Source organism: Mus caroli, chromosome 1, assembly GCF_900094665.2.
Source record: "Mus caroli chromosome 1, CAROLI_EIJ_v1.1, whole genome shotgun sequence".
Classification (NCBI taxonomy): Eukaryota; Metazoa; Chordata; class Mammalia; order Rodentia; family Muridae; genus Mus; species Mus caroli.
This window is the reverse complement of record NC_034570.1, coordinates 84,868,204-84,883,211: the sequence shown is the minus strand read 5'-3', so window position 1 is coordinate 84,883,211 and position 15,008 is coordinate 84,868,204. Positions and strand designations below refer to the sequence as shown.

At 49.6% G+C, this 15,008-nt stretch overlaps 1 protein-coding gene and 1 pseudogene across 1 annotated transcript in view; both read left to right on the top strand.

Annotated features, from left to right (window-relative positions):
- Positions 1–1,181, top strand: part of Ndufa10 (NADH:ubiquinone oxidoreductase subunit A10) — a 35,227-nt gene extending 34,046 nt beyond the window's left edge. The window contains exon 10 of the mRNA XM_021171889.2: positions 294–1,181. Coding sequence (XP_021027548.1) covers positions 294–362 — 69 coding nt within the window. The 3' untranslated portion in view covers positions 363–1,181. The remainder of the gene's footprint in view (positions 1–293) is intronic.
- A 7,825-nt stretch (positions 1,182–9,006) lies between these two features.
- LOC110305386 lies at positions 9,007–9,428 on the top strand (annotated as a pseudogene).
- The last annotated feature ends 5,580 nt before the right edge of the window (positions 9,429–15,008 follow it).

The window sequence follows — 15,008 nt, the reverse complement described above, 5'->3', positions numbered from 1 at the left end:
CAGTCAGGCTGAGAACAAGGCATTTTCTAAGCCCAGCCTCCTCTGCCAGTTATCACTGAGTGTCACTGATTTCTTGTCTTTCCTGCTCATCATACAAAATAGAAAAACCAGCTAGGGCTCTGTCTCCATCTGGATCTCTGTCCTGGACAGGACTTCTGTGGGCAAGGCTGCTTCATGACAATGGATCCCTGTTCTTGGGTATCCCTGGTACTGGATGGGCAGTAGCTGACCAACTCTGAGGGTTGGGAAAGTGGTCTTTATTCTAAACAGTGTTTAATTCCTTCCCCCAACAGCTGCCAGGCCGCAAGTACGCCCCTGGGTACAATGCCGAGGTGGGTGACAAGTGGATCTGGCTGAAGTGAAGGGTCCCCTCCGCCCAGCGGTGTCACAGCCATGGAGATGTCTGCTCTGCCCAATTCTGTGAACTCCAGAGCTTTCCAAGACAACAGGAAAAAAGCAAATGATCAAGAAATTGCCAGAAAAAAAAAAAAAATCTAACAAAAAGAGTCTGACCCACGCCTAGGCAGAGATGAAAGAATCAGCTTCCACTGAAAAGGTTCTGGAACCTTCTAGTGATGTTTTGGAATCATCTGGAGGAGAAACAAAACAGGGCTGGTCTGCTGAAAGCCCAGCTCCCACTGGAAGCCCCGTGCCCCAGTGCTGTTCCCTTGAGCCCTTCCAACTTGAAGAAATAAAGCCGGCTCTGTAGCCCCTCCTCCTGTGTCTGCGCGGCACACTTGTGCCTGGTGCCTGAGGATGCTCAGCCCTGCACTTTGGGTCTCTCACACACTGTTGAAGCATCTTTCCTGAAGCATTTGTTCTTTTAACAGCACATTAGAGCAAAAAGGTGAAGAATGGCCACAGACTAGCAGAGCCGAGTCTTAGAGCAGGCTCACTTTCTCAGCCGCCCTCGGGGCCTCTGGGCTCTTATCTCTGAAGAGCAAGCTGAGCATAGGGTGTGGGGTAGTATAGATGCTGTTATCCAAAATGAGGGTGCCAGTCCCAGGTGAAAGAGCAGTGGCATCTTATTGTTCTCCTGCATGGGAACCTGGGGGTAGAGTCCTTAGGAGCTGGTGTCAATCTGAATTGCTCTCCTAAACTGTTTGTACTGAGACCCCTGCTGTGGCTGCTCCGAGCACATGTAACTTGCATTTAACTTAATTAAAACTTAATGAAATTTAGCACTCAGTTCCCTAGTAGCACTGGGCTCCATTCAGGCACACACAGAACACGGTTGGAGAACAGGTCAATATTAGGCAGTACAAGAAGAGAACACTTTGATTTTCCAGAAAAGTTGGCCTTACTGCTGGGGCCACCTACCTGCCTGCGGCCCCTCCCCCTCCCCTTCTGAAATGAGCCGGCCCTGGGATTCTGTGGTTTGAGTAACTTGTGAGCCCTCTGAGAGGGTCAAAGAGAAAGAAAGCATCTTTATCTTGGCTCTGCCTCCTGTCCCTGGCTGGGTGGCACTGCTGCCCCTGAAGGCCCACAGAACAGGCATGCAGCAATGTGAGCAGTAGGTGCTGGGCCACTGTCCAGAGACCTCAGCCATGGTGGCTAGCACGTCAGGACAGAGCCAGGACACTCGGACCCTAAGAGTCCTTCCACGTGCTTGTTTCTTCCCCTGATGACTCTACTCCCTGGGTGTAATGTGACACTTGTGATTTGTGTTGCTACAGAAGTCCATCTGCCCATTCACTCGGTTAGGCAGAAGAGGATGAGTATTCTCCAGTCTCCAGGACGGAGCCCTGAGAGGATACTGGGAAATCCTCTGGTATGGTTTTGATGCGGCTCCTCATCAGTCTCCCCAAAATCTCTACTGCCCTTTAGAACTTGGATCAGGGCTGAAAGATAACCACGCACTCTGAATAGCCCACATTGGCAGCCTCTGCACTTTGAGGGCACTTGTCTTAACACTGGTTCTGTGTGTTTTCTGTTGACAGAGGAAGTCCTCATGGACTTAAGGCTCTCGTGGTTTCCTCCATCTTCAGGAGCGCTAGGCTCAGCCTGCAGCCTGGTGGCAGCTGGCATGCTCCCCAGGTATCTGACTGCTGCCAGTTGTAACCCTCCACACAGCAGTGGTGCTACAGCAAATAGCCACTCACCAGGCAAAGCAATTCAGTAAGGGCAGCATGTGACTAGGTGGCCACTTCAGAATGAAGAATACCAGAGGGTTCAAGGACCGGCAGTCAGGCTACACTTTGTAAGTGGGTGCCTGGCCAGTGCAACAGGAATGAACAATGTTCTCTTGCTTTACACGGGGCCCCTCTTCTAAAGCCTGCTGGCTCCTAATTGCTTGGAAACATCCTGTGTTCTGTTTACCAAAACGGACTTCTGGATTGGCTGTGAGCAGTATGTGCTGGTGCCAAGGAGCCAGGCAGGCCTGCCCTGGGGCTGATGAGCAAGGATAGGGCTGTAGCACCAGGCTACAAGGGCTTTGAAAGGAGACAGCTCAGAGCTGGGTGAATGGAGGGAAGAGCCTGAGGCACCCTGGCCTCTTCATCTAATATAAAGCCAGCCCTGAGGGCAGTGCTTCTGCCAGGACCTCAGCCCTCGGGTCCTTTCTTCCTGTTGGGTTTCTTTAGCGGGAAGCTCTGTGAAAGGAAGCAAACCCAGGATTAGGAGATGACTGGAATTTGAGGGAAATTGCCCTTTTCAGCTGCAAGGCCCTGGACTTGTCCGGAGACTCAAGCTGTGAGTTTTGGTGTGTCCTGTTCTCTCTGGAATTCTCACCAGACACCCTAGGACCAGAGATTTGCAGTATAGGCTTACGGCAAGGGGTCTTCAAAGCAGTATAACAAAGCACCCAAAAGCGCTTGGCTCTTACTACATTTTTTAGTATCCTGACAGAATGTCAAACAAATCCTTTACACCTGCATTTTCCTAGAACGAGGTGGTGCCAGGAGCAGCAGGATCTTTTTCATGCTGTGTGAATTGAAAGCAGAGGGCCTCTGTTTTCCTTCGAAACTCAGTAGCCTCGGGGCAAAGCGAATGGACTTGCCCAGAGCCAGGGTATTCCAGGGGCGGGAGAACGAGGCTCAGCCAGCAGATCAATGGCAAGAAATGAAATGTGCCTCCTTGTAGCCAACCTGGGAGCCAGACGGAGACAAAGACACACACACTGGCTTCCTTCCTCACAGCCCCAGAGGGCACTGCCCAGCAGATGGTAAGATCCAAATGTGGGGATCCTCCACCTCAGACATCCCTAGCACTCCCTGCACCCTTCAGTCCTCTCCACAGCCTGAAGCAGGGAAGTGCAAGATCAGCTTCGAATTGAAGCTATCTGTGGGCCATGCTTTGCCTGCAGGAGGCACAGGGCGTCCACCTGGTTGGCATTCCCTGCATGCAGCCCCACAGATCTGCCTGGCTCCATCCTTCAGTCTGACCTTTAGAGGCTCTGGTTGCTCGGAAAACAACGGAGCAGTGGAGAGGTGAGGGGTGAGGCAGAGCTAGAGAAAGCTTCATGGTGGGTAAGAGCTGGCCAATGTAATAAACTGCACTGGCTTGAAGGACCCTCTCGCCTGGAAATGGATGCAGGTGTAGTTATACAGGAAATGGGTCACGGCTGGTAGGGGCCTGCAGGTATGGCCAGATGTGTGCACCTGCCCTTAATCACCTCATCCTACAAGTCCTTTGTCAAAACAGTTACTTTTGACAAGAGTCATTGTGTTATCAACCTGTTAATCCACTGGCTGGTTCAGTTCCAACTTTCTCAGTGACTGGGCTGGAGAGAGTGGCTGTCCCCAGACCCTGTTACTGATGAAACCCAGGTTATGAAAGGACTCTTCCTTTGTGAGAGTGGGAAAGAAGCCTTACTGATCACCTTATGTCACAGCCAACCTTCAGGCCCTGAGCTCACTCTTGTCACAAGACAGGAGTAATCCATTGAGGAACTGTAGCCACAAAAAGAAGGAAGCCCCAGCATTCTTAGATACCCCCCAGCACACAGAGGTCCTGTGTGATTTGTGTAGAGACCCGAATGTGGATATGCTGTCTGCGCTGTGCTCTGTACACTGTGCCTTGGGAGGGACCCGGAGTCACTCCTGATATTCCTGGCTCCTTAGCGCTCACATAGCTTTTATCTGAGCTCTTAAGAGTGGTCAGTGGGAGGTAAAAAGGTACCCATCAGCCGGTACCCTACCAGCCATGGTGCCTGAGCGCAGGCTCCCACCTAGGGCCGTTCTCCAGACTCTGTTTTTTGTTGTTGGTGGTGATAGGTTGGCGTGTTTGTTGGTTGGTTTGTTTTTTCGAGGCAAGGTTTTCCTGGGTGGCCTTGGCTATCCTGGAACTCATTCTATAGACCAGGCTATCCTCAAACCCAGAGATCCAACTGCCTCAGCCTCCCCTTAGTGCTGGGATCAAAGGCATGGACCACCGCCATTTCAGATTCATTTTTTTTTAAAGGCCACATGAGTCATATTGCCACTCTGGGAGGTGAACATAGCTGCGACTAAGGATGAACAGCCATTGTCCAAACAATACGCTCTGGCTACTGCCCAGTGGGAAGTGTCTCTCTGCAGCGTGGGTATCCTGCTGGAGCTCAGCCCTTGAATCCATCTCTTCAGGGGCTCTTGCTTTCACACAGCATGTTCAGAGTCCTAAGACCTATGGGCCACCCAGTCTTGAGGACAGACCCTGAGGAGGTCTAGATGTCCTGGCTGTCCTGGAGATGGTCTCTGGGCAAAGAGAATCTCAAGGTCCATACAATGAATTGACCCTTGATGCTCTGTTTTCCCACAGCCCTGGATCTCATGTGGCACACACCTCTGCCCTCAGGATTCCCCCATGCAGCTACCCAGCTACCAGCTGCCTATTGTCAAGTCTCTGCAGCCCTGGGGTGCCTTGTGGCCCCAAGGTGACCCTGGTCACCCCTAATGTCAGTGTTCCCTAAGACGAGGAACCACCCCCTTTTGCTAGTCTCCTTGGCCTAAAGTGAGTCTTTTGGCAGGGCTGGTTGGGAACCAGCAGCTGTTGAGGAGAAGGGACCATCTGGGAGAAGGGCGAGCTGGCTCAGGGAACCCTGGACAATAGTAGGGGAAATTACAGGAAATAGGAAGAAATGGCAGATCCGGGCTCTATTTCCAAGCTGCCAAGCTTTTTGAATATACATATAACAGGTATAATTACTTCTCTTCCTTTAAACACTTCCAGATCATCTTTTCCCTTTTTATAAACTGGCCAGCATCCCACCCTCTTGTCAGCAGTACTCAGGCCTCCTCTCCAGCCTTAGGGGCTCCCAGAAGCATCCAGACAGGGCCCGTGGGAAGCCAAGAGAACAGAACCTTAGGATTGCTACAATTATAGATGCTTCTGGCATGTGCTGGGCTGGCAGAGCTACTGTCCTTCCCAGCTACCTCCAGGGAAGACCTGGCACTTGTCTCCAGGCCACCATGTAGTTGCTATGGTTGTGTGCCTATAGGTGTTTCAGGTTGAAGGCATCTGAAAAGTGGGGTTTTCTAGGTATCTATATCTTAGTGAGAGGGACTAGAGTGCTGATCATCTCCTCTGAGTCCAGCTTTGACCTGTGAAGCCTTACGGACTGGGCGGTATCACTAGTCTGGCGATCAGGTGATCAGGATGTAGGCCAAGCAAGAGGGACTCTTGAATCCCACCTACCGCTGTCCATCCGTTCAGACGCCCAGTCTAAGTCTCCTCATTGATTAAGCATGCACATAATAACCAGACAGAAAGGCATGGGATGAAATGACCTAACTGAGGTCCCAATGTTACTGGTCTCGGGCTTCCCAGCTTCCTGACTGCAGGTGCAATGTGAACAGTGGCCCCAAGCTGTTGCCACCACACCTTCCCCGCCGTGACAAGCTGTACTGGATCTGGAGCCAGAGAAAACCCTTCCTCTTTGGCTTAGTTTTATTTTTTTTAATCAGAAGAACAAGAAAAGCAGCCAATACAATAACTCTGGGTATTTCCTATTTTACTTGGCAACATGGCTCCCTTTCAGGGAGGCCAAGAGAAGAGGGACCCTGGGAGATGGGGCATGGGCGAGGTACTGTGTGCACTAAACTGCAGTGGAAGGGGAAGGCCAAACATCACAGCCCTGAGTGCTAGGATTAAAGGCGTGCGCCACCACCATCCGGCTGAAGGGTCTTTTTAATTGGACAAAGTGTGTGTGTGTGTGTGGGGGGGGGGATGTAGTGGGTTGGCCCTATGTTGCTTATATTCTAATGCTAATTTGGGCCCCCCAAAACTGCCCCAAAGACAAGACAGTCTGCACATAAGACACTGAGGGCCGGGCAGTGGTGGCACATGCCTTTAATCCCAGAATTTGGGAGGCAGAGGCAGGCGGATTTCTGAGTTCGAGGCCAGCCTGGTCTACAGAGTGAGTTCCAGGACAGCCAGGGCTACACAGAGAAACCCTGTCCAAAAAAAAAAAGACACTGAGGGACCCTGCCCCAGTTAATTCTGATTGGTAAATAAAGATGCCAGCAGTCAATAGCTGAAGAGAAGAGGCATAGGAGAGGTTTAGGTTTCCCCTTGAGACCACGAGGAAGGGAGGAGGAAAGAAAGGAGGAGAAAGAAAGGAGCCGCCATGGAAGAGGAAGAATGTGCAGGAGGGAGGAGAGCCACAGTGGGGTTGCTGAGCCGTACAAACATATACGTGTGGGCTGGCCAAATTAGAGTTAAGAGCAGCCCAGACGGAACATAGAAATTACTAAGTAGTAAGTCGGAGTTATCAGAAGGGAAGTGGATTCTAACAACATGGAGGGGAGGCAGTTGCCCAGCTATTGTGCTGCCTAAGGGATATTTAAAAATATAAGGCTATATATGTCTTTCATCTGGAAACATATATGGTCAAAAATGGGAGGAAAAAAAAAACCTGTGCAGGGATTTTTAAAACTGTTTTTTTACTACACTAGACCTTGCTAGAGCCACTGATGTGAGTCACGTGCCTTCTTGGCCTCCTGTCCTGCACAGAAGCTGGGAGGACAGATGACAGCTCTCTGGGACCTAACAGGGCCTTAGAGCCCAGGGTACCCTGCAAAGACGGCAGTAGGACTGAAGGCCATAGCTGACATGCATTTGGCTGAGGGGATATCCAGGAGGCCAGCGGCATGTCTTTGGGTCCAGCTCTGGACTCTGACTGGCCACCACCCCTTAGCCTCACGAGCTGACGACAGTAGCTTAAGGAAGTATCCTGCGAGGCTAGTCCTGCCATTTGGGCTCTGCTGGGGGATGGTGTTGAGCACTGTGTATTCAGATGCTGATTTCTATGCCCAGACATCTGGTCCCAGTCAAGCATCTCCGGTCTCACTGTTATGTAAAAATTGTCTTCCCTCACCTCTGATTGGTTAATAAAGAGCTGATTCAGCTGATAACTGGGCAGAGGGAAGGCAGAATATCCGATCCTAGTGATGGGGGTCCCAAGTGAGGGGACTGAGGGAGAGAAGATGTGGAGACCAGGTGGAGGGACCAGGGGGAGTTACCATGAGGGGACACGTGGAGTAGAACAAGTCTGAGCAAGACTCGGATTACAGGTCAAGGACCATGAGGCTGGGACCTTGTAGGGTTAGAATAAATGAGTTAGGGCTGCCAGCTTGTTAATAAATCTATTAGGTCTCAGTGTTGTTCATTTGGGAGCTAGAGTGGGCATAGAAACACTCAGCAGTTGTTTAGGAGCAAGGGGAAAGAAAACCGCCTAAAATTACTTTTACAGGGCTCTCTGAAGGTGTCTCCTCCCGTGTGCTCAGCTCCAAGGCCAGGGCTATAACAACTGGCCCTGACACAGGACACAGAGCACACTTGCCTCCCCCAGCCCTAGCCTGTCCTTCCTAGGCTCTGCCTTCTTGGTTACTGTGAGGTCTGAGTCTCCATTCACAGCCTTGCTTCTGGGGCTAAGATCCTCCCTTGTCCATCTGCTGAGCTGCCCTCTGGAACCTGCAAAGCTGGTCAAGTGGTGCTGAGAGTGAACTCTCTCGCTGTTGAATGCCGACCACTCCCCATCCCTGCCTGAGTTAGGATGTCCAGCCTACAGGACCCTGATTCAGCACTGAAGCATCTTCAAAGATCACCACTAATAAACTAGGTCTCCACCAGTGAAATGAGCCAATCCAAGCCAGATTAGAATATATCAAAGGTGGGTTGATTGGAAAAACTACTCTTGGGTGAGTTCACTGGGCCCATGGGCAGAGGCAGGGAGGTCAGCATAGGGAGATGGGTGGAGGAGGAAGAAGAGAAAGAGAGAGAAGGGAGGGGGAGAAGAGAGAGTAGACCAAACTGTCTGGATTATATAGGGAAAAGTCTCTGGGAAGGGCAGCCAGCCCTTGGGCTGGAAAGTTCAGGGTTGGGGGCAGGGTATATCAGGTAGGGACTGAGGGATGCTGAGAGGACCTGGAGACCAGGTCTGCTTTGATGTGTAAAATATGCACCTCAGTCCCTTGTCCTGGGCTCCAAAACCAAACAACGAGGATAAGGCTTTTGAAACTACGCCTGCTATAAGTACTTTTTCCAATGTCTGCATCAAATATGGATGGTTTTCAGAATCACATAGTGGGCATTTAACAGTACCCACAGTCAGTTTCACCCTTTGGTTTTGTGAACTTGAGGCCATGGTTGGCTGAATCCAGTCTACTCTCACATTGAAACTTGTCTCTCGTTTGTTTATTGTCTGGGCCTGTTTATTTTTTCTTCTATTTTAAGAAAAAAAAATATGACATAGGATACTTTGTTGTTTGTTTTTGTGCCATGGAAGGTAATTAACTTATCACCAGGCATGTTAGGGACAGAATTTTTAATAAAAATTAGATTTCTCTTGAATTTGTCTTTGGTGGGAACTCACATAATTAGCCATATATATAGTCAAGCAATATTGTCAAACAGAACACAGAACTTTGTCAGCTACCCTGTAATTTGTTGTTTTTTTTTTCTTTAAAAAAAAATCAGCATTGAGAACAAAATTCCTGAGATCTTAGCAACGTGGGAAGTCCAGACACCAGAACTCTGAAGAGGAGGTCTGAGATGGCGAAAGCTCAGGCCTGAGCAGACACCTGAGCAATGGTGGAGAGGCCCAAGGACCTAAACCTGCCCAACACCATGTCATTACCAGGATCATCAAGGAGGCATTCCTGAATGGCATTAGCATCTCCAAGGAGGCCAAAGTGCCACCTCCCGCACTGCCAGCATCTTCCTTCTGTATGCCACATGGATAACTTCACAATGAAAGGGAAGCGCAAGTCTCAATCAACGCCAGTGATGTGCGATCAGCCATGGAAGAGAAGGCGTCCCAGTGGTTCATTACACCATTGAGAGATGCTCTAGAAGAGGACAGGCAGAGCAGTGAGGCAAGGAGGAAGAGTCTGAGTAAAAGAAGGACAAAGACAAAAAAAAAAAAAAAAATCAGAGGAGCAAGACAAAAGTAGGGAGGAAGGGAGGAGGAGGGTGAGGAAGGACTGCAAGAGGAAAGACAGAATGAAGAGGAGGAGGCAACTATGTGGAGAGAGTGGGCAGACTGTGGCACACTGGAAGGGACCCTGAGATCCTGAGTGGCGTTTACGGGAAGCCTCTCCCTGCAAGGCATGGCTGTCCTCAGCACAGATGCCTGAGGTCAAACTAAAACCTGGACAGAATGATCCAAACCAGCTCTTCCCAGACTCAGAGCGTCTGTGTTACAGAAACCTGCTGTCTTAGGGTTTTACTGCTGTGATCAGACACCATGACCAGTGCAAGTCTTATAATGAACAACATTTAATTGGGGCTGGCTTACAGGTTCAGAGGTGCAGTCCATTATCATCAAGGCAGGAACATGGCAGCGTCCAGGTAGACATGGTGCAGAAGGAGCTCAGAGTTCTATATATTCATCTGCAGGCTGCTAGCAGAATACTGTCTTCCAAGCTGCTAGGATGAGGGTTAAAGCCAACACCCACAGTGACACACCTACTCCAACAAGACCACACCTCCCTGGGCCGAGCATATACAAACCATCATACCTGCTTTGCTTCATCAGCCTGGAGGTTATGACTTTTTAGTATGAGGGATTCTGAATGACTGCATACTTTGGTATCAGTTGTTTACCTAAGTATATGGCCAGCTAGTTTTTGATCCCATTTCCCTGGCCCTTCAAAAAAGTAATAACTTCCCTGTTGCCTGCTGTGTTCCAAGTCACAGAGGCAATAAAAGCTCAGGGGGGGAAATTGGGCTTTGATCATCATCACCCGTCTGGCTGTACAGTAATTGGCAAATTGTTTGATTGTACAGTAATGGACAAACTGTTTGACTGTACAGTTATGGACAGACTGTTTGACTGTACAGTAATGGACAGACTGTTTGATTGTACAGTAATGGACAGACTGTTTGACTGTACAGTAATGGACAGACTGTTTGACTGTACAGTAATGGACAGACTGTTTGACTGTACAGTAATGGACAGACNAGTAATGGACAGACTGTTTGACTGTACAGTAATGGACAGACTGTTTGACTGTACAGTAATGGACAGACTGTTTGACTGTACAGTAATGGACAGACCGTTTGATTGTACAGTAATGGACAGACTGTTTGATTGTACAGTAATGGACAGACTGTTTGACTGTACAGTAATGGACAGACTGTTTGATTGTACAGTAATGGACAAACTGTTTGACTGTACAGTCATGGACAGACTGTTTGACTGTACAGTAATGGACAGTAGGTATTAATGGTCAGAATGGTTGTTCTTTAGGAAACAAATAAGAAGCCCTAAGTGAAGGAAGTCTCTTCACTTGATGGTAGCATTACTTGCTTGGTTTCTTGCTTTCTCGACTTAATTAGCTTGTGGTCCTTTATTGAGTGTAGATGCCCAGTCTTCAGGGTGGCTGCGATCCTTGACATACACACTTAAATTCTCAGTGTCTGTTAGAATCTGTCAAGGAATAGTGCCAAGTCTCGAATGCAGGTGGCTTAATCTTCGAGGTAACTCAGTGCCTGCCACGGTAGGATTTAGTGCCACCTCCTGGGAGGTATAAACTCCCAGGTTTTCTTTCCTCTAATCCATCTCCCAGACTTGTGGCTGCGGCTTTTCATGCCCTGACCTCCTGACAAGTTCCAGAGACTTCATCTCCTCCAGGCGCACTCAGTCTTCTTCCTCTCCATGTCTCCGGCCTCTGCTTCCCAGTCCCGCTGGCTCCTCCTTTTACCTAACTTCATCTTCCAGTCTAGGGACGTTGATAACCTACGTAAGTTCCCAGGATTCCTCAGTCCTCATCTCCTGTCCCTTAAAAAGAATGTGAAAACACCTCAGAACCTTCAGGGAAGTGTAATGATGCTCAAGAATCGACAGCTGCTGGAGCTTTGACAGTGTCTGAGGCCTTCGCTTCTCACCACCCATTGCTGCAGGCACTGTCTCTGTCTTAGCCGGCCCCAGAGGCTGACAGGTGATGTAACAGTTAGATAATGTTAAACAGCTGAGGGAATCCACTGGAGAGTTTGTTGAAAGTGACTGGAGACTGTTGGAAAATGTAATTTTTTATACAAATAAAGAACATTCTTTTTTATTATTTTTAAAAGGAGAAAACAATATTCCTTATCATTTAAAAGAAAAACAAACTATCTAAAGAATAGTCCCCACTGCCAGGCCGTGGTGGAGCACGCCTTTAATCCCAACACTTGGGAGGAGAGGCAGGCAGATTTCTGAGTTCGAGGCCAGTCTGGTCTACAGAGTGAGTTCCAGGACAGCCAGGGCTACACAGAGAAACCCTGTCTCGAAAAAACAAACCAACCAAATAAAGAATAGTCCTCACTTGATAATAGCCAAGCGACTGAGACATAATTACAGAATATTCTTTAAGCAAATATTTTCTTCTGCAGGGATCAGTGATCCTACAAAATTCTGTCCATAGATATAGAGATAAACATATATTTATTTATTTATGGTGATTGACCTTTCATCCATATTCAAACATCTCTGAAGTGTATATGTAGCTGAGTGGTAGAGTTCTTGCCAAGCATACATGAAGCCCTGGGATCCATCCCTAGTATTAAAAAGAAGGGGAAAGATGTTTTCCAATCTTGTTTCAACTTCACCTTGCTGAAGACACTGTCTGCAGCATCCCCAATGTCAGTGGGGTAAGCCAGTCCCTTTGTTCTAAAGTGCGCTAAAGCAAACAGCTTGTCACCTGGCTGCTGGCACAAGAGCTGCACCCTTCACAAGAGCTGCACCCTTCCGTGGAGAGGCCTCTCCCCATATCACCTGGAAGCAGAAGCAGCTATTTACCCTCATAGCATAAACCCAAGTTCACATCCAGATAGGACTGAGTGGCTGTCTGCATCAGGGGCCATCACGCTCACATGCCACCCGGTCTCCTTTCTCTCCCTCCCTCTGACCCTGCCAACAACTTGCTGGAGAGCCAGGGCCATAGTCTGCAGCATTCACAACTTGGGTGAGGCAAGCCATTCTCTGTGACCATGTCATGTGCAGCAAGAGGCTGTTGTTCTTATAGTCAATGAGTTTAGAGAAGAATAGTTCAAGCAGGCTATGGTGGCTGTTGGCATACACCTGTAAGTGAAGCATTCGGGAGACCGAAGGAGGAGTACAGAGACCTTGAGGCCAGCCTGGAGCACATAGCAAGTAAGGCCCTACCTCCAAAGATAAGTAGCTAGATACAGGATAGATGGTTAAATGGTCAGTGAATAGAGGGATGGATGGTTGAATGGACAGACATATGGAAGCCTGATTGATTGATTGATTGATTGATTGATTGATTTGAGACAATTGGTTTGGCTGAGGATTCTGGCAGTGATGGATGTGAGATGAGAAGTCCTGGAGTGGGTGGGGAAAAGAAGCTCACAGAACTCCTAAAGGAGACAGCAACTAGATAAAGGTTCACAGGGAATGGTCCACCTCACCCAAGTTGGGGATGCTGTAGACAATGTCCCCCAGGCTCTCCAGAAAGCCAGGGGTCAGACAGATGAAGAGGGAGAGAAAGACTCGGTGGATTTGATGTGGATTTGATGGCTCCTGATGCAAACAGGCAGCTGTGAGCACAGCACTCAGCAGTCAGATCTGGAGGGGAGTTTCCTGGTTCTGAGCAGGAGGAGGGGCCGGAATCTTCAGTTACAGGCCTGAGGTATACAGAAGCCAGGAGTCTAGGCTCCTGGGCTGTGGTGCAGGGATTCACCACAGGAGGGAGAGCAGAGTTGAGCTGGGAAAGCCGACAATGAACAGGTCAGAGACCCTTCTCAGGCCAGTCCAAGCAGTGTGGGTTTGTCCTGAGCAGAGCAGGCTGCTCTCGGGACTTTGACAGGGAGAAACTTGGCTGTGGGAGACAGCAGGTGTCCAGCCTCAGGGACCTACAGCATCCCCTTCATAGCATCCTGATCCCCTCCGCAGCTGTACTCTGTCACACGTCCCATCCACTCAAGTGCTCCATGACAGCCACGCCGGTTCCTTCTAAAGCACGAGCCGGCTCTCCCCTGCTCCCCAGGCACACATTAGGACACATAGTAGGACAGGTATGCAGCTGCAGGTTCTCAAGGGTGTCACACTGATTTGCCTGCTTGCCATTTCCTGCTTTGCATCATGCGACTTTTATCCTGGAATTTAGGGGTTTTTTGAAGGTCAGCAGAGTGGGCACGGGAGCAAAGAGACATACACACTGAGCCTGCCCGCAGTCCCGGCCTCACATACTGGGGGCTGTTCCAGTGGGGCCAGCTGCAGAACCTGAGTATCCCATGTGCTGTGCTGTGCTGTGCTGTGCTGTGCGGTGCTGGAGCCAGGCAAACCTCAGGCAGTGAGTAGGTTACTGACTTAGTAGACAGCTGAGAACCATCAGCACCAGGCGCCATGGGACGGGAACCCTTGGTGTCTTTGACCTTGAGTTGGAGGATTGCTGACTTGGCATGAACACCCCCTGCGTGAACACCCCAGGCATGTTTGATTTATCTGTGCAGAGTTGAGAAGGACTCTGACACAGCATCTAAGCAGCAAAGATGGTAAGCTTTTGTCCTGCTATTTGTGATCCCCAGGATATCTGCAGGCCCACGAGAGGACTCCGGGGCAGAAGGGAGTTCCAGGCCTACATTTATGAACAGGGTTTGCAGAGCTTGAATGAGCCTGGTCCTGTCAGTGAACAGGAACCAGGCAGTCGTGCTCTCTGCCCAGATTGGTCAGAATCTCAGTGTTGGCGAGTTCTAGCTCAGGCTCAGCTCCCCTGGGCTGTGTTGCTGCCTGAGATGGTGCCACCTTCTCTTCTTCTCTTCCTCTGCTTCTGTGTGTCTGTCTGTGTGTCTCTGTGTGTCTCTGTCTCTCTTTGTCTCTCTCTGTCTCTGTCTCTTTCTCTGTCTCTCTGTCTCTCTGTCTCTCGCTCTGTGTGTGTTAGGAATGGCACTTTAAGACAATATATTATATAATATTCCAGGGTCACTTGTTCCTCTCCCACTGACCTACTTGGAGTCATACTGTGAACTGCCAGCAAACCTCAGGCGTCGGGGTGTCAGGAACTTCGGGGAAAGAGCAGCCCCAGCTTATGGCCAGCAAGAAATAGTGTCCTCCATCACACAGACACAAGGAGATGAACAAGGCTATGACCGGAGATGAACAAGGCTATGACCTGATAACCTGGACACATGGTCTTCCTGGGAACATCTCCTGGGACCAGAGTGGACCACATCCTGATTCCCACCTCCTAGGACCCTGAAGCAAGCCCAGTCTGGCTGGGCTAAGCTTCTGGCCCTCAAGTGCTAAGCTAATGTGACACTTGATACTGTTAACCCGACAAACTAACATCCCTGGGAAGTGAGGATCTGGGCACACCTGTGAGGACCTACTGTGAGTGGCACCACCACTTGGGTTGGGGTCCTAGACTGAAAAAAAGAAGGAAAAAGAGAGCAAAGTGCCAGAATTCACCCCTCTGCTTCCTGGCTGGATACAGCATGGCCAGCGGCCTCCTGCTCCTGTAGCCAGGCCTTCCCCGCAGAGATGGACTGTTGTACCCTCGGACTGTGAGCCAAAATGAACTCTTCTTCTTCTTCTTCTTCTTCTTCTTCTTCTTCTTCTTCTTCTTCTTCTTCTTCTTCTTCTTCTT